This window comes from Hyperolius riggenbachi, chromosome 10, assembly GCF_040937935.1.
Source record: "Hyperolius riggenbachi isolate aHypRig1 chromosome 10, aHypRig1.pri, whole genome shotgun sequence".
In the NCBI taxonomy this organism is placed as follows: domain Eukaryota; kingdom Metazoa; phylum Chordata; class Amphibia; order Anura; family Hyperoliidae; genus Hyperolius; species Hyperolius riggenbachi.
Genome location: NC_090655.1, coordinates 115,768,982 through 115,793,739, shown reverse-complemented (window position 1 = coordinate 115,793,739; position 24,758 = coordinate 115,768,982). Strand labels below are relative to the sequence as shown.

The window sequence follows — 24,758 nt, the reverse complement described above, 5'->3', positions numbered from 1 at the left end:
CAGCTACAGCTGTTAAAGCAGACCTGAGCTCAGAACTTCCTCTCTGCCTCTTTGCCGTGGCAGGCAGCTGACACAGCTGAGAGATCAAATCACATTTGTGATGGAAAGGATGCGGGAGTTTAATGACAGCAATACTAACAGGAAAAATGGTGTGAGGAATTGTCAGTCTGATTTCTGCCAAAATCTGATTGTGATCAATATTCAGCGGTGTGTGGCGATACAGCGAATTCCAGTCATCAAATGATCAATTGCTTGCGCAAGCAGGCTGTTATCGGTCTGTGGCTAGTGTGACACTGCAAATGAAGGTCTTGGGTGCAAAGTGGAAAATGTATATAAAAGAATGGAGAGGTGTCTATTTGCTATACTGTACTAGTTTGTTGGGAAACTTAAGGCACACTTTAAGTCAATCGTTTTTGTTTAACCAGTGTGTACGACGCCATTACTAAATTATAATTATTTTTAGGTATTCCAGTTGCCCAGCAACACCTAATATGGAATAATACTGAACTTCAGGATGATGTTCGTCTGAAAGAATACATGTAAGTATAAACTGCCGAACAAAAATATCATTAAGCCTAACCGGTTGTCACTTTGGTCTGATGGTTAAATTCAAATAACCTTTCATAAATAAACTATAGTTCGGTGCTGTGTAGGGATGATGAATCAATGAGATGCAAATATTTCTGAGTATGCAGGATTATGTAAATTTTTATGCAAATATATGCAGCTTGAAAAGTCCTGTCCAGTTTTAACTTGATTCGTACATTTTCAAACTGCATATTTTTGCATGATAATTTACGGTACATCCTGCATGAACATGGAAATATTTGCATCTCATTGATCATCCCTTGTGCTGTATTGTTTGTTTTTTTTCTTTTTCTTTTTTTTTGCTCTATTTTGCTGCCTTTGTCCTGCATGTACATTCCCTGTAGATCTCTCAATCCACTGAGAATGTTGTTTCACATGAAATGTTGATGCATAGTCTGTTGCCTGCAAACTTAGAGTTGGATCGCCCAGATAAACTAGGCACCTTCCTTGGACCCAAGGATGCTTCTACCTAGGGCTATAATTTTTTTTTTTTTTTTTTTTTACAGTAAAAGTTTATTGAAAAAAAGTCAGTAATACAAATAAACAGGAAACAACCTGATTTAAATGGTATTATAATACAGCATAGTACAAGTACAATATTAGATTGATATAGAATGGAAATGCCCAGAGAGGATCTCGGAGTAGAGCATACAGGACAATCGAAGGGAGACAACTTAATACTGGCAGTGAGGATATACCAATTGTAATAATAAGAGTACCATATTGCTTATTAATTGTACAAAGTAGCAGAAGAGAAGGAGGAAGTGCGGGGGTATATCTGTCCGGCCAGAGACAGTGTGTAGAGAATACATTCAGGAAGAATAATGCAAACCAGTAAAATTCACAAGGGTGTTAAAGAAGCAACTTCAGGGGCATATTTTTTTGGTCCAATCTTTCCAGATTCTATCAAATTTGCAGGGACAGTTCCTGCTAATGTATGTTAGTTTGTATAAAGGAAGGATCAGGGCTATACTTTAGTATGTCTTACATGCCACCTGAGTACTAGACAATCAGATAAGTGGGCCTCCTGGAGCTTCTTTCTGCCCTCCGTCTTCCCTGTACATGCCCTATTGTGGTGCCAGACTTCATCAGTACTCTTTTTTTTTTTTTTTTTTTTTTTTTTTTTTTTTTATGGTGGCAGTGACAGGCTTGGATGGCCAATAACCTTTTGCAAAAAGGGTGTGTGCATCAATCAATCATGAACCCTTATATACCTGGCTTAGCAGATGAGGCCTAATTAGCTTATTCATGAGGCATAGCTCAAGCAAATCTGCATTCGCTTTCGCATGCCATGATATGCAGGGTTTTGCCAACTAACTCACCGCAACATTTTTGCCCTGCAGGGGATTAGTTGGCAAAGCATTTAGCACTTATCCAGGATCACCACGTGGAGGCCCCCCCCCCAGGATCCCAGGAAAAGGGGGGCCGACAGAGCACTCCAAGCACCCTCACTTGCTCAGAGACCCTGTAGCCACCCCCCTGAGGGGAGACTAAGAAGTGCGGACGGCCTACCCCCCCCCCCCCCCCCCAAGCGCTGCCAACGCCAGAGAGCCGCCCCCACACACCTCCCAAAGGATAGGACCTACCTTATTTCGTATTGCGTCCAAGTGCATTATTATGCCAGGCCAAATGTGCACGACTTGGGAGCACTACGAAAGGGGGGGGTGGAACAGAGGTCACCCCAAGCCTGGTAAAGCTCAAGGGTGACTCTACAGCTCCACACCCCAATGGGGAAACAGGCTGCAGACAGCCCATATAGAGTGGGTCAACCTGGATAAGTGCTAAATGCTGCGCGAACTAACTGAATAAGCTAATTAGGCCTCCTCTGCTAAGCCAGGTATATAAGGGTTCACTTGGTGATTGATGCACACACCCTTTTTGCAAATTGGATTGCCAATAAGGCTAGAATGTCAGATTCCTAGCTCTTTGGTTTGTTCCCAAACGAACACACTCCATGGTAATATAGCTTTAAAAGTGTTGAGATTTGTGAGTGTTGAAATGCCATATATGTTTTTTAATCAACATGGCAAATAAGCAAGTATAATAAAAAAAAGTGTTTAGCCCCCAAATAAGACCTGCTGGAGCGTGAGACAGGTCTTCTCAGTGTCTGCTTTGGCCGCTGCCATAGACTGTTATGGCTATAGTTGTGCTAAGCGGAATTATCCATAAAACCCTGTATTTCTGGTACCGGCAATAGCCAGACCCCCAAATTACACAACCAGAGGGACCGGCTAGGTAATCAGTAGGGGAATCTAATTGTAATATATTCCTACTTTGCCACACTCAAGGACAACCATCTCTCGGCTTCTCCCTCACCCGACTCAACACCATCAGAAACACATGGACGTCTGGAGCGAAGGGTTGGGTTTTATTGCTTAAGGACTGTTACGTCTATATGCGTTTTCTCCAGGTTTATTTGTACTGAGAAATGCTGATGGAACCATCCAAAACTGAAAAACTATTCAATATAACGCTATGGCCCATTGATCGATCACTGCTCCTGCCCCACCTCCTGATCCATATACATTTTTCTTTCTGTCAAATCAATAGCTTCGATTTGATCAATTGTAGGTCAGAATCAATTAAAATTCAATCCATTGGACATGTTTGATTAATAGATTTCTGCCATATTAGATTAGAATCCTCTAATCTGACAGGAATCAAACACGATAATCAATAAGTGTCATCCCTTCCCTATCTTTTGACTTCTAGAAAAACTAAGACTAATGAGGATTTCATTACTTACAAAAAGAGTTGAACAAGTTTAAAACCGCTCTCTCTTCTGCAAAACGATCATACTTCTCCTCCCTCATATCCTCCCACTTGCACAATCCAAAGCGCCTGTTCAGTACTTTCAACTCCCTTCTCCGACCACCCCCTCCTCCTCCTCCTTCATGCTTATCAGCTGAAGAATTTGCAACATACTTTACAGATAAAATTGCAAAAATCCGTAGTGTGTTTTCCACGCAGACATCAAACTCCATCTCCACTCCTCTTGTTGACTGCTCTCTTTCCAGTTTCTCTCCACTCTCCGAACATTCGCTCTCTTCCCTTATCTCCAAATCCCATCTAACCACCTGTTCTTTGGATCCTATCCCATCACATCTCATTCCACAGCTATCCACATTCCTCATTCCTGCCCTAACATCGCTGTTTAACCTATCCCTCTCCACCGGAATTTTTGCATCCTCACTCAAGAGGGCTGTTGTAACACCACTACGTAAAAAAACATCTCTAGACCCCACCGAACTTGCTTACTACCGCCCAGTGTCACTTCTTCCATTTGCATCTAAATTACTTGAACGCCACATTCATGCTGAACGAAGTCAGTATTTATCTGCAAATTCCTTGCTTGATCAGTTCCAATCTGGCTTCCGGCCAAACCACTCCACAGAAACAGCCCTCACCAAAGTAGCTAATGATCTCCTCACAGCTAAATCCAAAGGCTATTATTCCATACTCATCCTTCTAGATCTGTCATCAGCATTCGACACTGTCAACCACACTCTACTCCTACAGATCCTTTCATCTATAGGAATAAAGGACCACTCTCTCCTGGATATCTTCCTACCTCTCTGGAAGGTCTTTCACTGTTTCTTATTCAGATCAGGCCTCCTCTTCACATCCTCTGTCTTTAGGGGTACCTCAAGGCTCTGTCCTCGGTCCCCTCCTCTTCTCCATCTACATGCACGGTCTTGGTAACTTAATCAGCTCATTTGGTTTCCAATTCCACCTATATGCAGATGATACACAACTGTACCTCTCGGCCCCAGACCTTAACTCCCTCCTCACACGGGTTCCCGACTGCCTGTCTGCTATTTCCTCTTTCATGTCCTCTCGCTTCTTAAAACTTAATATGAATAAAACTGAACTAATAGTCTTTCCACCATCCCTGTCCACCCCTTTGCCTGATATTACAATAAATGTTAACAACACGTCTATAACATCAGTTCCCAAAGCACGGTGCTTGGGGGTAATATTTGATTCTTCTCTCTCATTTACTCCTCACATTAACTCCCTAACCAGCTCCTGCCATTTCCAACTGAAAAACATAGCACGTATCCGACCTTTTCTCTCCTATGACACAACCAAAATGTTAGTACATGCTCTTATTATATGTCGATTGGACTATTGCAATATATTGCTTGGTGGACTTCCAACTAACCGACTAACACCACTCAATTCTGTACTGAACTCTGCTGCTCGACTCATTCATCTCTCCTCTCGCTCTTCCTCTGCTGACCCTCTCTGTCAAGCTCTTCACTGGCTACCAATTAATGAAAGGATTCAGTTCAAACTCTTAACCCTAACCTACAAAGCTCTCCACAATCTCTCTCCCCTGTACATCTCCTCACTAGTCTCCAGATACCAACCCAACCGCAATCTCAGATCTGCACATGAGCTTCTTCTATCCTCTTCTACAATTACCTCCTCACATTCACGTGTACAAGACTTCTTGACACAGGTGACACATCAGGAACAAAGGGAGATATTGCAGGTCCCTAGAGGAAGTGAGCACAGCTTCCCTGCAAACTCTGCACCTGTATGTAGCTACTGATTCCCACTTAAAATACTGCATACTTCCCACAAGCCCTCCGCGGGCTTGTGGCACAATTTACTTTAAGTGACTATTATTATTATTATTATTATTATTTATAAAGCGCCAACATATTCCGTGGCGCCGTGGTGCAATCACCACACAGCTGACACCAGAGTAATGCCTAGGACCTCAGGCTGCTCAGTTACTCCCACCCTGCATTCTGCACCAGTGAGGGGTGGAGGGGTCAGGGAATGGAACGTATGGAGAGATGCGAGATGAAACATGCAGTATACTTAAAAGAAAAAAACTTCTGTTGCAGTGTGAACAGTAGGGGGTGGAGACAAAAGAATACAATGTGGAACAACACTTGTGGAGCTCAACATAATTTGTCAACATTGGATGATCACTACCAAATTTAAATCCCTGTTCTATCTTTTTTTTTTTTTTTTTTTTTTATATTAAACCTTTCTTCCCTTCATTGGGCAACCTCTGGCCTCAATTGGTGCACAGGCAAAATTACATAGAAATAGGTTTACTTTCACTGCCCTCATTTTATTATAAGATTGGCATACTCACCCGGACTCTCTTCAGGAGCCTTACCCAGATGCACACCAACACCCTTCTCCTACCCCAAAAAAGAAACCAATTAGGCATGGTAGCTTGGGCGTGTCTCCCACCTTTTTCCATATTTGAGGGGTGGAGAGTTGTAGGGATTAGCAAGAATGATTTCACAAAATCGTCCTGCAGTGTGCAGGAAGTGCAGGCTTTGCACACAGGGGCTAACTCGCCGAAGGCACTGCCTCCCTTCTGATGTGTTCCATGCCACGTTTCATGTTCTTACACTTCCACCCTCTAAGTCAGAACTTTCACTCTAAAGGCAGGAGTGTAAGAAGATAGAATGCAGCTTGGAGTGCATCGTAGGGGAGACGATGGCTTAGGTGAGTTAACCCTTGCATACACAACCCTCGCACACTGCAGGGAAATTTCACAAAAGCATTCTCACTCATCCCTAGCAAGTTGCAGCTCAGATAAACCTTTCCTTTCCAAAAGTTTGTGCTCCTCAGTCATCAAAAAAGAAGGGTACAGCAAGGCACAGTGGGAGTCTGTGCTTCTGCTGCTTATCAATAAAATTGAGGTATTTCTACCCATTTTAAAAACATTTATTTCAACATTCTATCTGAGGTCTGATTGAAACTGGGTGGGGGGAAGGGGACTTTATCTATGGCTACCTTTTTTCAAGATATCTGGACAACTTTATAGTTTTGAGAAATATACATCTTGATGAGGCAATTGTTTCTTCCCTCCAAGGATATCTGAAGGTTGCACGCTGAAACTGGTGCTGACCACGAGAGCGGGACCAATTAACACCCGGCGAGGTATGTGTAGATGACTGCAGAATCTTATCTTCAAACCGTGCCAATAGCGCTTAGCAGAATCCATCTTGATTTTCCTCTGTGTTCAGGATTGTGAATTGTGATGGCTTGGTGGTAGAGATGGCAGCTTAAAGGCTATGTGAGGTAAAAGAAATAAAAATAAGCTTTACTCACCTGGGACTACTTCCAGCTTTTAGAAGTCTATTAGCTTCAGTGCTGACGTTCTGCTGTTCTTCAGGCTGGCGCTCTCCACTATGTGAGCTTCTGCACAAGCGCACCGCATGCCTCTCATGATCTTGCTCCCACGGCTGAGACCGTTCTGCGCTTGTGCATTTTTAAGACTCTGTGAACTGTGCAACGTAGAGCACTCCCAGGAGCGTGTTCTTGAGGGGTGCGCATACGAAAAAGGCCACAATTCAGCCGGGGTCAGCGATCTGACAGAGTGGACATCGGCAGCGTGGAGGGCAGCGGAACTGCAGCACTGGAGGTAATAGACTTATGGGGCTGGAGGAAGCCCCAGGTAAGTAAAGCTTAACTTTATTTTACTTTACATATCCATAACTACGTACGATTTTCAGCTGCCGCCTGAGGCTTAGAATTGGGCCACTCAGAAGGAACAGGAAGTGTATTTGATTCAGTTCCCACCTTGCCGCTAAAAGACTGACAAATGCATTGGCCATAGAGAGATTAAACTCTGAAATCCCAAGGGTTAAAACAAGCTTATTGGCTTCATATCCTCTGCATACAAAAAAGGTGTACATTTGGATGCTGAGAGATCAGATGGTTTCGTCAGATCTGTGCCTGGAGGCTGTCATGTTTTCTCTGATGCTTCTCCCACCAGCCTGGGGAACTTTTGGAAGCCAACCTGCTTGTATTGTTTGTTTTAGCACACCTTTATCCTAGTGGAACATAATTTGGATGCTGAGTTTAAAGCCATGCAAAAAAAAAAAAAGAATTGGCAATGAATGCAGAATGCCAGGAGCAAATCTGTTGCTGACTTTCCAATCCACTTAATCTTCTGATGTGATTTTACAAAAATAAAATCTTCCATGAACTAGCACAAGGAATTATGATCAGATAGACCTGGCACCATTTATAAAATATTGATTTTGAACTCTCAGTGCTGGCAGTCATGGAACTGACCACCAATTCCTCTTAAACAGTGATAAGGTTATTTGCTTTTTTTGTTGACCCACACTGTGCCAGTGCTTTTTGCATAATGTTTGTTGTACTTTTCCAACCTGGTTGCTTTGGTACCTAATCCTTTTGTTTGCCGTCTGCAGTCCCTTTGGAGAACCCAATCCGAGAACTAGCTGAGCTTATGGATTCTGTACCAGACGATGTGCAGGAAAAGCTCACCTCGAGTAAGCCTGTTGCTTTTTTGGTGTATCGTGACGGAGATCAGATGAATTTCGTTCCTGTGGTGGATGGAACAAATGGCACTTTAACTCCATTATCAGAGTCTCTTAGGTAAACACGGTTTTAAGGTATCATAAGTTAAGAAACGTCTATTAAGTAATTTTCATTGTCGTTTGGGTATCCAAGTTGACTTGTTAGTAGCCTGAAAATTTTGCTTAAAATTAGTACTTCCGTTACATATACTTTGGCTTTGATGTTCTGGTTCCTGGTGGTTTGGTTGCCAGGTATTTTCTAGGTACATCTTTGCCAAAAACTGGATTTAAGCCAACCACTCCAAACTGTGCTTTATCCATCCTTCCTGCCTCTGCCATACCTAAACACTAATCAAATTTCCTTTGTTGCCACTGCCCTCCCATCCCCATTTTCAGGAGCTTAATCTTAACTATCCATAACCTCTTCCTTTAAACAATGCCTAACCTTAACCTCTGTCTTCAAGTACTATTAACCCTAACTATACCCAATACCTCTTTTCCCTAGCCTTTGAGACTGCATAATGCAGGGTCACAGCGCTTTGAGTCCCCAGGGAGTAAAGTGCTATATAAATATTATTGTTGTTGTTGTTACCTTTCCGCCTTCTCTCTAAGAGACCTGAAATCCTCTGCCTAATAATTCATAACCAAAGCTGGAAATGTTCGTTACTGACTGCTGGCATTTATACGGTTGAAAATGTGTAAGTGCTGGTGCCAAAACTATCTGCTTTCCAGTTGGTTAGTGAATACTGAAATATATATATATATACTGTCAGCCCTAGGGACTTTTTTCCATTAGAGACATCCTAATGAAAGTAATGGGACCCATTTATAATTAATAGAAAAGCAGTATTATTGCCTACAAACATCAGCCTTAATGTACTAGCCTTCAACAGAAAATAACAGCTGGATTTTGATTGGCTGCTACATATGACCAGACATTTTTATACATTAGATGGTATAACTGAGTTCCGAGGTCTCTGAAATGTGTTAAAATGTAGCTTCTAAGTTCTAAAAGCAGAGGGACCAGCATTAAAGCGAGCTGAGGCTCTGTTCACATTGATCAGATGCGTTGCAAAATAATTCTGTATATTACAACTCGCTGCCCATACAGTTCTATGGGGCTGCTCACAGTTACACTCTGCATGCAGGTTTTGCATTAAAGTCTATGTCCAATCTCCATTGCTGTTCACAGTCATTATATCACGTGCGTTATGCAACTGACCACTGTGAACCTAGCCTGAGTTTCATTTTTAAAAGGAGGTCAGCAATGGCAGTTTCCATGGTGACTTGTACTGCAGTTTTTCACTTGTGTCACAGTATGTGTTGAGGAGTTGTTTATTATGTGAAGTGATCTATTTCTGTCTTCTACATAGTGGCGGTTCCACCAGTAATTTGTATGGCGAAGATGAGGATGAGATTGAGGCTTCTCCATCTGCCGATCAGATCATAGATAATTCAATCACTAGGATCAGAATGAAGTTACTGAAATCAAAGATGGAAAGCATGACCCTCATTAAAAAGGTCTTTGACATTGATGTTTTTGAGTATTTCCTCTTGAGCAGAGTGCTATTTTATTCCTGTTTTTTGTAACCGCATTCGCTTGTGTTCACAGATATACTGTAACCTTATTGTCAGCAGGGCTGTGGAGATGGAACAAATATCATCCTCTGACTCCAGGTACCCAAAAATTGCTTCTACTCCTGGACTCCCACTCCACAGCCCTGATTTTCAGTCCTAAGTTTTCTGAGACACAAGCTCTTTATCTTCTTTAAATGTTTGTGCTGTTGTGTTGTGCTCCTCCCCTGCCTCCTTGAGTGCCTCATATGAAAAATGGTAACTCTTACTCTTCCATACGGTTGTAGAGACTACCTAACCTGTCAGCAGAGCGGACCGCTTCACCAGACTGTTGGATATCGAGATCTGTATCATATTTGGGCATATCATCTGGTCACTAAATTTTACAGTTATTCAGTTCATGTCACCCAAACCAAACATTTGTCTGATGGAGCAATAACTGTAAAATTTTGACTTCTCATCGCTATCAAAGCTCAGAGCTTTTTTGCAGAGCTTGTTTCGTTTACACAGTCAAATGGTATGCATGGGACCTTTGGAAGGTTCTTCAAGAACCATTCTTCAAGAACCATCCAAGAAAAAAAAGGCACCAAAAGTCCAACATAGTGTAGTAAGTTGAAACTATGAGAAGATTATATAACCATATTCACAAATCAGAAAGGCAGTTGAGGAAAACCTATTCCTACTTCGTTATGGCAGAACCTTTTATAATCGCAATACAAAAAAAATAATTATAGAAGAAACAAAAACATAAATTATCAACACCTCCCTAGGAGGTAAACTACAGTAGAATCCGTTTACAGTAAACTCCAAGGGACCGGGATAAGTCGTTTCCAATATCGAATTGGTCATACAATATATATTTATACAGATGCATTTCCTGGGACCTGAGGACTAAGTTTACTATATCCAGACGTTTACTCTAACGAGATTCTACTGTATATGAGAATTGACTATTTTATAAAGTATAAAATAATTAGAAACTGCTTACATTTGGATGGCAAGTATTGCCTTGCTTTCAGGACAGATGTAAAAACTGCAATTTGGAAAAAAAATTTAACAATTGATTAAGCATGATAAAAGATGACACATTTTGTTGTGAGATGGAGCTAGGCTTGCCGATGACACCGGGGCACCACTCGAAGCTGGGAGTGTGACAAGTGGTGAATGGTGCCCCCCTAGCGGAACAGTACTGACTAAGGAGTATGCACATCTAATGTGATATTTACGAGCTGTAAAGAGAGTGTGATTAATTGCATTACACAGAGGAAGAGGACATTTACTGTAGTGATGTTTGATAAGTCTTGCAATGTGTACAGTTTTTTGTTTTTTTTTAAATTTCCACTATGAAAGTTTAATTCCCTTAAAGGACATCCGAGGTGAAAATAAACGGAGATAAACAATTGTATCTATCCTCCTTCTACTAAAACTTTTAGTTATCCAGTTTTATTTTAAATTGAAAACTACTTTTTATATTTTTACTGATTCATAGCCTCTTCTGAATGGCACATTCATTGAAGCATACCAGAGCTAAAACCTATGAAATATTAACCTTTTTTATCTCTTTCTACCAGGAAAGTGTTTTATGGCTGCAATTCTTTATCAGTAAGGGCTGCGCTATAGTCTGACCCGGTCCTGACCCAGACAGAAACTGTCACTTGCATACCTGATTTTTTTAACTCTTTCAGGCAGAGAAAGAAAAAAAGTAACACAGCATAGTTATTTGTATGCTAGGCAGTGTACATACATGCGTCTATCTCCTCATGTCACCTCGGTTGTCCTTTAACCACTTGAGGACCGCCCCCAGCCGATGGGCGGCGGCAAAGGCTGGCCCTAAACGACCGCAATACGCCCATTGGCGGCGGGTCCTCATGTGGCTGCTGGCCGGGGATCGCGCGCTGTTATGCGCGCGCATCCTCCGGCAATAGGCTCCGCCCACCCACGTCGTCAACCCGCCGGCCAATCGGAAGCGCCGACTATCGCCTCATAGGAAGCATAGAATACGCTTTGTAATGTATACAAAGCATATTCTACAGGCTGCCTCCTGCCCTGGTGGTCCCAGTGTCCGAGGGACCACCAGGGCAGGCTGCAGCCACCCTAATGTGCACACAAGCACACTGATCTGCCCCCCCCTTCCCCCTGATCGCCCACAGCACCCCTCAGACCCCCCCAGACCACTGTTTGCACCCAATCACCCCCCTAATCACCCATCAATCACTCCCTGTCACTATCTGTCAACGCTATTTTTTTTTTATGCCCTCAACTGCTCCCTGGGGACTCCTGATCACCCCCACCCCTCAGATTCTCCCCAGACCCCCCCCCCCCCTGTGTACTGTATGCATCTATCCCCCCTGTATTAACCCACTAATCACCTGTCAATCACCCATCAATCGCCCCCTGTCACTGACACCCATCAATCAGCCCCTAACCTTCCCCTTGCGGCAATCTGATCACCCACCCACACCATCAGATCGCCCGCAGACCCGACGTCAGATCACCTCACAAGTGCATTGTTTACATCTGTTCTCTCCTCTAAACACCCACTAATTACCCATCAATCACCCATCAATCACACCCTATCACCACCTGTCACTGTTACCCATCAGATTAGACCCTAATCTGCCCCTTGCGGGCACCCAATCACCCACCCACACGCTCAGATTGCCCTCAGCCCCCCCCCTTATCAATTCGCCAGTGCATTATTTACATCTGTTCTTCCCTGTAATAACCCACTGATCACCCATCAATCACCCCCTGTCACTGCCACCCATCAATCAGCCCCTAACCTGCCCCTTGCGGGCAATCTGATCACCCACCCACACCATCAGATCGCCCGCAGACCCGACGTCAGATCACCTCCCAAGTGCATTGTTTACATCTGTTCTCTCCGCTAAACGCCCACTAATTACCCATCAATCACCCCCTGTCACCACCTGTCACTGCTACCCATCAGATTAGACCCCTATCTGCCCCTAGGGCACCCAATCACCCGCCCACACCCTCAGAACGCCCTCAGACCCCAGCCCTGATCACCTTGCCAGTGCATTGCTTGCATCTATTCCCCCCTCTAATCACACCTTGAGACACCCATCAATCACCTCCTGTCACCCCCTAGCACACCTACCCATCAGATCTAGCCCTAATTTGCCCCGTGTGGGCTCCTGATCACTCGGCCAAACCCTCAGACCCCCTTCCGATCACCTCCCCAGTGCATTGATTGCATCTATTTTCCCCTCTAACCACCCCCTGAGACACCCATCAATCACCTCCTGTCACCCCCCCCCCCCCCCTAGCACTCCTATCCATCAGATCAGGCCCAATACAACCTGTCATCTAAGAGGCCACCCTGCTTATGACCGGTTCCACAAAATTCGCCCCCTCATAGACCACCTGTCATCAAAATTTGCAGATGCTTATACCCCTGAACAGTCATTTTGAGACATTTGGTTTCCAGACTACTCACGGTTTTGGGCCCTTAAAATGCCAGGGCAGTATAGGAACCCCACTAGTGACCCCTTGTTAGAAAAAAGACACCCCAAGGTATTCTGTTAGGTGTATGACGAGTTCATAGAAGATTTTATTTTTTGTCAAACGTTAGCGGAAATTGATTTTTATTGTTTTTTTTTTCACAAAGTGTCATTTTTCACTAACTTGAATCTAACTAAATCTTCTATGAACTCACCATACTCCTAACAGAATACCTTGGGGTGTCTTCTTTTTAAAATAGACAGATAGGTAAACTTAAATAACCCCCGTGCTGAAATGAGAACGGGGAGCGAGCTGGATAAAATTAGTCTTCTATATGTAGAGGATGTGTTGGGTGATGGAAGTCGGTGCTGCTCTGTGTGGTCCACTTGCAGTGCTAGAGAAATCCTATAAAGGACATGGGGGAGGGGAAAAAAAACACAAAAAGAGCGCACTCAGAAAACTGATGATAAAAGGGAGACCAGCCGGTCGTAGACAGATCTCACCTGATGTGGTGGCTGATATGCCCTTATGGGTATTATCAGCTTGCAGGCTTTTGTCCCTCTCAGACCAGGGACCAGGTCAGAAGCAGGCTCTTTGTCCAAAGGGATCCTGTGGCTTGAAGCAGGATATCAGGAGCAGCTGTCTGGTTTGTAGCCGTTGGTGTCCCAGCACTGGCTATAACACCAGAGCTGCAGGCACCTGTGGGCTGTATGAGACTCAATCCCTTAGCAGGGAGAGTCTCCTTCCTGAAAAGTTAGCAATCCACACACTGCTCTGTTCAGATACACCACAGCAGTGGCTGGGTGGTGAGCAGTAGCACTGAGGTGGCTGAAAGAAAGCACAGGAGACCCGTGCTGGAAATAACTGATTCTTTAATTAATGTAACAAATACAACTAGTTTCAGGAGGCCATTCCTCCTTTCTTCAGGCAAAACATTGTTGTTACATTAATTAATCAGTTACTTCCAGCACGGGTCTCCTGTGCTTTCTTTCAGCCACCTCAGTGCTACTGCTCACCACCCAGCCACTGCTGTGGTGTATCTGAACAGATCAGTGTGTGGATTGCTAACTTTTCAGGAAGGAGACTCTCCCTGCTAAGGGATTGAGTCTCATACAGCCCACAGGTGCCTGCAGCTCTGGTGTTATAGCCAGTGCTGGGACACCAACGGCTACAAACCAGACAGCTGCTCCTGATATCCTGCTTCAAGCCACAGGATCCCTTTGGACAAAGAGCCTGCTTCTGACCTGGTCCCTGGTCTGAGAGGGACAAAAGCCTGCAAGCTGATAATACCCATAAGGGCATATCAGCCACCACATCAGGTGAGATCTGTCTACGACCGGCTGGTCTCCCTTTTATCATTTTTCTTTTTAAAATGGGGTCACTTGAGGGGTTCCTATACTGCCCTGGCATTTTAGGGGCCCTAAACCGTGAGGAGTAGTCTAGAAAACAAATGCCTCAAAATGACCTGTGAATAGGACGTTGGGCCCCTTAGCGCACCTAGGCTGCAAAAAAGTGTCACACATGTGGTATCGCCGTACTCAGGAGAAGTAGTATAATGTGTTTTGGGGTGTATTTTTACACATACCCATGCTGGGTGGGAGAAATCTCTCTGTAAATGGACAATTATGTGTAAAAAAAAAAAAAAAAAAAAAAATAATTTTGTCATTTACAGAGATTTCTCCCACCCAGCATGGGTATGTGTAAAAATACACCACAAAACACATTATACTACTTCTTCTGAGCACGGCAGTACCACATGTGTGGCACTTTTTTTTGCAGCCTAACTGCGCTAAGGGGCCCAAAGTCCAATGAGTACCTTTAGGATTTCACAGGTCATTTTGAGACATTTGGGTTTAAGACTACTCCTCACAGTTTAGTGCCCCTAAAATGCCAGGGCAGTATAGGAACCCCACAAGTGACCCCATTTTAGAAAGAAGACACCTCAAGGTATTCTGTTAGGTGTATGACGAGTTCATAGAAGATTTTATTTTTTGTCACAATTTAGCGGAAATTGATTTGTATTGCTTGTTTTTTTTTCACAAAGTGTCCATTTCCGCTAACTTGTGACAAAAAAAAATCTTCTATGAACTCACCATACTCCTAACAGAATACCTTGGGGTGTCTTCTTTCTAAAATTGGGTCACTTGTGGGGTTCCTATACTTCCCTGGCGTTTTAGGGTAGGGGCCCTAAACCGTGAGGAGTAGTCTAGAATCCAAATGCCTCAAAATGACCTGTGAATAGGACGTTGGGCCCCTTAGCGCACCTAGGTTGCAAAAAAGTGTCACACATGTGGTATCGCCGTACTCAGGAGAAGTAGTATAATGTGTTTTGGGGTGTATTTTTACACATACCCATGCTGGGTGGGAGAAATCTCTCTAGAGATATTTCTCCCACCCAGCATGGGTATGTGTAAAAATACACCATAAAACACATTATACTACTTCTCCTGAGTACGGCGATACCACATGTGTGGCACTTTTTTGCACCCTAACTGCGCTAAGGGGCCCAAAGTCCAATGAGCTTACAATTAGGCACCCCCAAAATGCCAGGACAGTAAACACACCCCACAAATGACCCCATTTTGGAAAGTAGACACTTCAAGGTATTCAGTGAGGAGCATAGTGAGTCCGTGGCAGATTTAATTTTTTGTTTTCGCAAGTTAGAAGAAATGGAAACTTTTTTTTTTTTTTTTTTTTTTTTTTTTTTTTTGGCACAAAGTGTCATTTTCCGCTAACTTGTGACAAAAAAATAAAATCTTCTATGAACTCACCATGCCTCTCAGTGAATACTTTGGGATGTCTTCTTTCCAAAATGGGGTCATTTGGGGGGTATTTATACTATCCTGGAATTTTAGCACCTCATGAAACATGACAGGTGGTCAGAAAAGTCAGAGATGCTTCAAAATGGGAAAATTCACTTTTGGCCCCCATAGTTTGTAAACGCTATAACTTTTACCCAAACCAATAAATATACACTGAATGGATTTTTTTTTATCAAAGACATGTAGCAGAATAAATTTGGACAAAAATGTATACAGAAATTTTACTTTATTTGAAAAATGTCAGCACAGAAAGTAAAAAAAAACATTTTTTTGACAAAATTCATGTCTTTTTTGATGAATATAATAAAAACTAAAACTCGCAGCAGCAATCAAATAGCACCAAAAGAAAGCTGTATTAGTGACAAGAAAAGGAGGTAAAATTCATTTAGGTGGTAGGTTGTATGACCGAGCCATAAACCGTGAAAGCTGCAGTGGTCTGAATGGAGAAAAAGGCTCTTGTCCTTAAAGGGATACTGTAGGGGGGTCGGGGGGAAATGAGCTGAACTTACCCGGGGCTTCTAATGGTCCCTGACAGACATCCTGTGCCCGCGCAGCCACTCACTGATGCTCCGGCCCCGCCTCCGATTCACTTCTGGAATTTCTGACTTTAAAGTCAGAAAACCACTGCGCCTGCATGCCCGTGTCCTCGCTCCCGCTGATGTCACCAGGAGTGTACTGCACAGACACAGACCATACTGGGCCTGCGCTGTGCGCTCTTGATGACATCAGCGGGATCGAGGACACGGCAACGCAGGCGGAGTGGTTTTCAGACTTTAAAGTCTGAAATTCCAGAAGTGACCCGGAGGCGGGGCCGGAGCATCAGTGAGTGGCTGCGCGGGCACAGGATGTCTGTGGGGGACCATTAGAAGCCCCGGGTAAGTTCAATTCATTTTCCCCCGACCCCCCCTACAGTATCCCTTTAAGGGTCGAAAAGACTGTGGTCCTCAAGTGGTTAAAGCCCCTTGCACACTGCGCCACACTGCGGTACTCTTCCCAGCCACAAGGGCCATTCAAGGACAACACGATGTGATGCAGCACGCCGGAGTATCTAGATTGCCACAATGCTGGCGCAAAGGCTGCAGCTGTTGCTGCATGATCCGTGCCTACCACATGAATTATGCAGTAATGCAAGTCAATGGGTGACGCAGGCAGTGTGCACGACATAATGCAGCGCGCATGCATGGACCGATGGGAATCCCAGTGATGTACTTCCTGCCCAGCAGGGAGTACAGCACAAGCTGGAGGCCGAACTATGCATATGACTCTGTCGCTGTACTGGGCATTGCAACGCTATTAGGTGTGCAACAGGCCTAAGTGTACCTGAGGTGAGAGTGATATGGAGGATATGTTAATGAGCATAAAAGTACTATACAGAACCCACCTAAGATGAAAGATGGTGACGCACAGGTTAAAAAAGACTCCCCTTTGGCACGTCATTTTGTCGAATTGCGCCATAGAGTTACACAAATAAGATGGCAGGTGTTGGAGGTGGTGAAGTGTCAGGAAGGGGCCGACCAGAGGAATACCCTTTTAAGGCGTGAGGCTTGCTGGATGGACAGGCTGGGGACTCAGTCGCCGGGAGGGCTGAATGAGGACTTCAGCCTCAGATGTTTTTTATAGCTCAGTACGTCATTGTTGTTGCTGCTCTTTCCCCTTGTAAGGGGTATGTAACTTTAAGTATAGTGCCCGCCCTCTAAGAGGAGGGTGTGTTGTTTTAATGCCTATATATGTTTGTAAGAAGGATGTGAACTTCAGCATTTGAGAAAGGGCCTTTGCCCGAAACGTCATGCTGTTGGTTTGCTGCTGTACTACTGCCAATTAAATGCAATAAAAAAGCTTTTATGCACTTTGGAGGGTCGAGTTCTGACAGGCAAGTTCTGTTCGTGCTGGATTTATGTGGAGGATTGATGGACCTCTGATCCTGACGGGACTCCCCAATATACATTTACATCCCAGAGGCGGGCAGATATAATATAGATAGTGATATGGAGGCTGACATATTTATTTCTGTTTAAACTATATCAGTTGCCTGGCGTTTTGCTAGTCTTCTGGCATTCATAGCATCTGAGTAAAAACCCTGAAACAAGCATGTGGCTAATCCTGAAAAAATTAGAGCACCTGATCTGCATACTTGTTCAGGGTCTGTGGCTAAAAGTATTCTAAACACAGGATTAGGGGAACAGCCAGGTGACTTGTATTGTTTAAAACAAAATAAATATAGCAGCCTCCATATCACTTTCACCTTGGGTTTATTTTAAAGGGGACATATGGGGCAAGCTTAAACAAATTGCTGACAGTGGTGGAATGTCTACCTGCCGGCTACTCCCTGCAGATGTTTGCAGCCTCGCAGCACAGCAGCCAGCGGCTCGATTCCGGCGCACAAACGAGCCGTGTATGCCCAGCATTAGACCTATGAGCCTTGCCAGACATTAGGTGACGCACAAAAATGTTTGTTTTTTCTTTGTTTTTTGGCCTTTTTCATTATATTATAATATATAATAGATAATATTTAGATAAATAAAAAAAATTATGAACCATCCACATGTATAGAACGATACAACTGAAGGTGGCTAACAGGGTCTTTGCAGTCTCATTGATGACTGACAAGATCTCTTAGCTGTTTTTGATGAATGTTCTACAAGTCTATGATTAGTCATGGTTGCACAGAAGAGTAGCATGGCCCTCAAAAATTATTTTGTGTGTGTATTTTTCTATTATGCATTTATAAAGAATCATCTGCTTCTCTGTTGATAATTTATTTAACTTTTACAGCTGAGGAGATCTTCAGTACTAAAACCTCGGCCTCCGATGGCTCCACGTCCCTCAAGTGGTGCAGTGGTAGCTGGACGTCAGAAGCTGCTAAGAGTTCTTCCACACATTGGACAGACATGTCTACCTCTTGAAAATCTGCACATCTCGAAGTCTTCCCACAATGCACTTTCTAAACTATCTGCTGCTACTAGAACAATATATATTACAGGTGATGATCCCAAGGAAGCGCAATCCTTAGAAAGGTCATCAGGGCTGGAAAATGCCCAGCTCTCCACAAGCACAGTTCTCCCTCAGATTACACCTTTACCTAAGAAAGATACGGCAAAGGAAAGTGGCTCTGTCTTGCATTCAGACGTAAACCTGTTCAGCTCTGAGGAAACTTCATCGGGTGCAGAATGTTTTGCACTTTTAACTGATGTTCGGCCTGCAGAACCATTCGAGGAGCTCTGCAGCTTGGGAAAAGTGAAATCTGAGTTTGAATTGTCTGAAGAGACAGAATCTTCGGCTATTGAGGCCTCTAAAACCTCAGTCTCCAATGGGCTGAAATCTGAACTGATGGAGACTGGGATTCTTAATGCCACGGATGTGAGTCCTTTGAGGAACAAGTTTCTTTCCCCTGTGCATTTTTATACTCCAGTCAATGATAGTGTGTTCCCTAAAGCACCTCGGCAACCCCGGTGCTTTGATTTAGGAAGCCTGAGACCCCCTACATCACATAACCTTTATCATTCTCTACAGCTCCGGAGCATGGCTGAACCCACATTTTCTAGAACTGCTAGATTCAGAATGAGAGTTGAATCTCCAACCAGGAGATCTGACGTTCCGAAAGTAGAAACTAGAGATGTGACAGAGGTAGCCAATAAGTCCTCTAAAGAACCATTGGACTCTCGTAATAATGTAAGACTTTTTGCTTCGCTGGCTCGGAGTGGAAGTCGAGAAAATGCAAGTCAATTCCGGAGTATTGTTGCTCCTCCGGGAACTCTTCAGACTGAGAAAATTGTCCCTGTAAATGGCAAAGGAGGCCTCTTCATTGTGAGTATTTCATTTGGTATTTCATGTTTTTATTATATGTTGTGACACATCTCTTCATAGGGGATTCTCAGCAAGGCTTTTATTCTTTATAAAGACATTCCCTAAAAAGATTTATACAATGATGCTGGCCAGCCTGCCTGCTCGCTACACAAGTTTTTGGGAATTGGACAGAGCAACTGCCATTCACTACGTGCTTTTGAAAATAAATAAATCCCTGAGAATCCCCCTTGAAGAGATGAACAGGTCCAAAACCTGTCGCTACTGTCAGATTTCTACTACCTACTGTAAAGGTGCCCATACACTCGTCAGATTGGCAGCAGATAGATAAGATAGAAATGCATCTGATGATCTATCTGATGCGGTTTTAGAACATTTTTTACCAGGATAGAATTCCAATAGATTTCAGTTTGAAATCTATTGAAATTCGATCTGAGGGTATTTTTTTGCCATCAGATTTCCATTAAGGCCAATGCAAACTGATAAGCAATCTCATCAGATCGACCTAAATTTTCCACCCTGCCAGTTCGATGGAAATCCATCGAAATCGGCCATCGATCGGTCGATTGGGCAAGCGATTTGCGACTGAGTGTATGGGCCCCTTAAGTGACAGCAAAATAGGAGAGAAGTAATTTATGGCTCATTTTTACTCTGGAAAAAAACATACTTCCTATTTGTATATGTTTGCACATATTTTACAATTTTTCACTATAGTGCCTCTTTTAATTATAGAAAACGATGGTGAGTTGCAACAGCACATTTTCACCTGCATTGTTTTTAAATGTCGGGGGGGGGGGGGGGGTTGTGGTTATTTATTATTATTTTTTTTTATTATTTCTTTGTTAGAATGAGATAATACCCCAACAGTGCCCTTGTTCTTGCATGTAATAATAAATGTGCATGAATCAGCAATGTGCCAAGGTTTTTTTTCCACTGCATATGTGTAATTTTTGCAATAAATGTATAAAAAAAATCTGGCTAGCTGGCATGTGAGGTAAACGTGTACATCCAGTCACAATCCTGCATAGATCTAGGGAACACAGGGCGGAGGTTTCTGAAGAGCTTCAATCTGCATCTAAAAAAAGGTTGTTGTTTTTTTATTTATTTATTTATTTATTTTTTACCATTGCTTGCCCCGTCCCTCCACACCACAAACTCTGTTTTTGTTAGCGACTTTTTTTTTTTTTATGTTACTAAACAGAACTTCTTATCTTTCCTATAGACTCCTCATGCAAGTGCAGTTTTTGGTGAAAATTCAGGTAATGATCCACATTTTTATGTGTATCCATAGACTGGCAGGTGTTACATTCAGTCTGTGGTGATAATAATTGAAAGAAGAGCTAGAAAATTCAATGATAAGGGGTAATCCTCATTCGAGTAGTCTACCTCACTCGATGTGGAACACGTACAGTGCTGCCTATTCATACCTCTGGAAAATTTTGACTTTTTTATTTAACCAGCAAGTAATTTTTTGACAGGAAATGACATAGGCGTCTCCCAAAAGATAATAAGACGATGTACAAGAGTAATTATTGTGGAAAAAAAACATTTCTCAGCCTTTATTAACATTTTAGCAAAAAGTGTCCAGTCCAAAATTATTCACACCCTTCACAAACTGTCACAGTCTGTGGGAAAATCCACAGTTCTATACCATTCCAAATAGGACAAGCTGTTCTAGCATCCTAAGCATCCTAATTGCCCTGATGAGGATCAAACAATCCGAAACAGTCTGTATGCATGTTGGATTATTATGGCTCTGTACAATTTAACAAGCTGACACATCATTGCATTCCAGCGGTTCTGGAGGTGTGTTTAGCTTCTAAGGGTACAATGGTTAATTTGCATATATTCAGCAGTGGTGCTCTGGGAGACATCTCGAGCTCACTCCAACCTGAATTATCGCAAATTCTTTCTGTTTTAGGAAAGCAATTTTTTGTTTTTCTTAACATCTTAGTAAGGGGGCTTTTAGGACCATTGTAGTCCCTTACACACTCCAATGAGTTCTGGGTCACCATGAGCTTGCTGGTTAGTCTGTACCCCTGATAAATTGGGAACAGCTGTTTTTAATCAATTCAACAGGTGAAAAACAGCAGCTCTCTGCAGTTGGCTTGTGAACAGTCATGGCTTAGGCAAAGGAGCTCAGTGAGGACCTGCTGCTGCGCGGTGTGGCTGCTCACAAGTCAGGAAAGGGCTACAAGGACATTTCTAAAAGTTTTCCAGTGGCTACAGTGCAAATTTTTAATTAAAAATCTAAAAGTATCTTTAAGTCAAAATTTGCCAGGGATATGAATAATTATGGGAAGTACTGCATATGTTAAGAGGAAAAAATTCTTTAACAAACCACAGCAATAGAAGTAGCATGTGTCAAATTATCTTATAGCAAGTAAGTTTCAATACACTTATGTGTATATGTGTATCTTTAATTTCAGATTTTTTTTCTCTAGCGGTTCCTTTAAACTGGTGACTTCATAGTATTTATTATAGTATAAGGTGCATTGATGACAGGAAATATCCACGGCACTGCTGTGACAGTTGGTGGCAAGGAAAGAGCACCAGGAAATGTAATATGTCTGATTATATAGTTCAGGATTAAGGAAAATAAGCTCCACTTTAATATTGGGGTTTGTGACCGCATGGAAATGAGGCTTGTTTGCATGGAAAAAGGTGGGCTTTAACAGAGCACATTGGTATCTCTTCAATTCCAATGACCTAGCTGGTTCTCAGCTTGTTAACCTTTAGCCAAATGTCAGCCTTTCACTCAGTGCTAACCAGCCTAACTGCGCTGAGGAAGTAAAAGTTGGGGCTAGCAAATCTATCAGTAATCAACTCAGCTGCAGGTGAAATGGATAAGCTGAAAGAAGCACTGATTTGCTAATCCCAACTAGGGGTGCTCGGATACCCCTTTTCAAAATCCGGATTGACCCGGATCCCCAGATCTCCGGATCCAGATCGGATATCCGGATATGACCTTTTTGGTATCCGAGTAGAATCGGATATCCGACCCCAGTATCCGGGGTATCCAGGCAAATTCGGATATCTGGATAGAAAAACCAGAAGTGGCCTTTAAATTGCTTTAAAAACAATTTTTAGGGTAAATGAGGCATGTAGCATCATTATTTTTTAAAGGGAAACACTAATTTATGATGTTGGGGCTTAAAATTCCCCCCCCCCCCAAATGGCTGTCAATTAACATCAGGACTAGGTTCCAGACAGCGGTCGTGTAGCCCACATTGTGTCCAAAGTCCAACCGCACAACTGGGACATGGCTGTCCAAAAAATTATGCAGCAATTGTGTTTTGGGTTCAATGTAGGTGGTATCAGCACAGCAGCAGTGGCCTTTGGCACCCTGGCGGTGGGAGCAGCAAAGGCAGCAGGGCAATGCAGCAGCACCAGGTATAACGTCTGACAGGAGCATGCCGGACGTGGCACTTGGCAGTGGCACGTAGCACTTTGCACGTGGTACTTTGCACGTGGCACTTTGCACGTGGCACTTTGCACGTGATGTGCCAAGGGCCACGTGCAAAGTGCCATGTGCCGAGTGACAGTCAGACAGCAGAGGAGAAGACACTAACTGTGACACTGGCACTGCTCAGCAGCACAGCAGTTCTGTAGTAAGCTAACACAGTAGTACTACTACTCTATTAACTACTAGCACTGACTGCAGTACTACAGTACTAACTACACAATAACATAGTAATCCTATTACCTAACCTAACCTATACTGTAGCTAGCTAAGGCTATTAGCTGGCCAACAGGCAGCAGCTGGTCTGGTCTGTGCGCAGCACCCACACAGACACATAGCAGCTGCAGCAGCCCTGCAGCACACACTCTGACTGTCACACAATGAAATCAAGCTAATTAACAAAACAATAGTGTAGTGATAGTGAAGGAGTTAATCACTGAACAGCTTTAGGTTTATCACTGTGTACAGCACTTGCTAGGCCAGCAGCACTGGAGCACACACTCTGACTGTCACTCACTGAGTGAAATCAAGCTAGCTAGTCTAATTAACAATATAACAATAGTGTAATGATAGTGAAGGTGTTAATCACTGAACAGCTTTAAATTTATCACTGTGTAAGCACTTGCTAGGCCAGCAGCACTGGAGCATGTCTCTCAGTGAGCATTCACAAGCAAGGACGATATGTCTCATCATGGCATCCCTCCTTATTATACAGGGGTGCTGGCCAGGGTTCCTTTCTGTGATTGGGCGCCAGGGCTTAGGCTGGGAGCCCTCTGGCTCAATGAGGTGAGGTGGGGCTGGCCAGGGTTCCCCTCTGTGATTGGTTGCTAGGGCTTCTGCTAAGAGCCCTCTGATTGGCTCAATGACGTCCTGGACGTCATACAGTATCTCAATAGTCGGATTTTTGCAGAAATCCGCGGATATCCGCATTGCCAACCAACTACCACTTTCACAGAAATTCGGAATCTTGAAACAGAATCGGATAGCTGAAAAAAGGTTGGATATCCGGGTTACTCGGATATCCGGAATCCGGATGAGCACCACTGATCCCAACATATGCCTCCTGTTCAGGGTTGAATAACCTATAAGAAGAGTTGGAGTCTACGTATGTCATGCGTGTTTAGAAGCGGGTCTCCAGGCTGCAACTGCTGTAATGATTTCTTCTGTCTTATTTACAGGTGAAGCAGCACCACTTTTCCCTCCAGTAAAACCAGTTTTTCTTAGTAAGAACAAAGAGGCAAAGCACTGCTTCCTGTGCCGGAGGAGAACCAATTTGGCAACAAGCTTTGAGTGCAGGTAAATTCTCTTTTAGACAGACTCTCCACCTCAAAACAGTGATCTGTGCACTCTGTTCATAATAGTTACAAATGACAGAATCAACCACTGACATTACTTCAGTCACAGGTTGGTGTACTAAACAGATGTGCTGAGAAGACCACTGCATTTTGGTTATGGACTAATTCGGCAGCCGATGCATTTAACTGGTGTGGCATAAATTGGGGTAAAATCAGAACATTTACATCTCATTGACCATCTCAACTGTTAACTTGAAACTCCAGTCAGGCCCACAGGGATTTACAAAATGTGCTGGTAACATCCTTGCGCTTGATTGGATGATTGAAGTGAGCAGGGTGGAAACTTGCAATTTTTCATTGACTTACACCATGGGTCCCCAAACTTTTTTGGTCAAGGGCTGGGTCAACATACTTCAAACTGCCGGGGGGCCAGAACATACATAAA

General features: G+C 43.4%; 1 protein-coding gene across 1 annotated transcript in view; it reads left to right on the top strand.

The window, feature by feature from the left end:
- ZFAND4 (zinc finger AN1-type containing 4) overlaps positions 1–24,758 on the top strand; it is a 46,654-nt gene that overhangs the window by 18,691 nt on the left and 3,205 nt on the right. Inside the window, exons 3-9 of the mRNA XM_068257605.1 lie at positions 464–539; positions 6,437–6,504; positions 7,785–7,971; positions 9,266–9,413; positions 18,527–19,558; positions 20,778–20,814; positions 24,197–24,314. Of these exons, the coding sequence (XP_068113706.1) occupies positions 464–539; positions 6,437–6,504; positions 7,785–7,971; positions 9,266–9,413; positions 18,527–19,558; positions 20,778–20,814; positions 24,197–24,314 (1,666 nt within the window). The remainder of the gene's footprint in view (positions 1–463; positions 540–6,436; positions 6,505–7,784; positions 7,972–9,265; positions 9,414–18,526; positions 19,559–20,777; positions 20,815–24,196; positions 24,315–24,758) is intronic.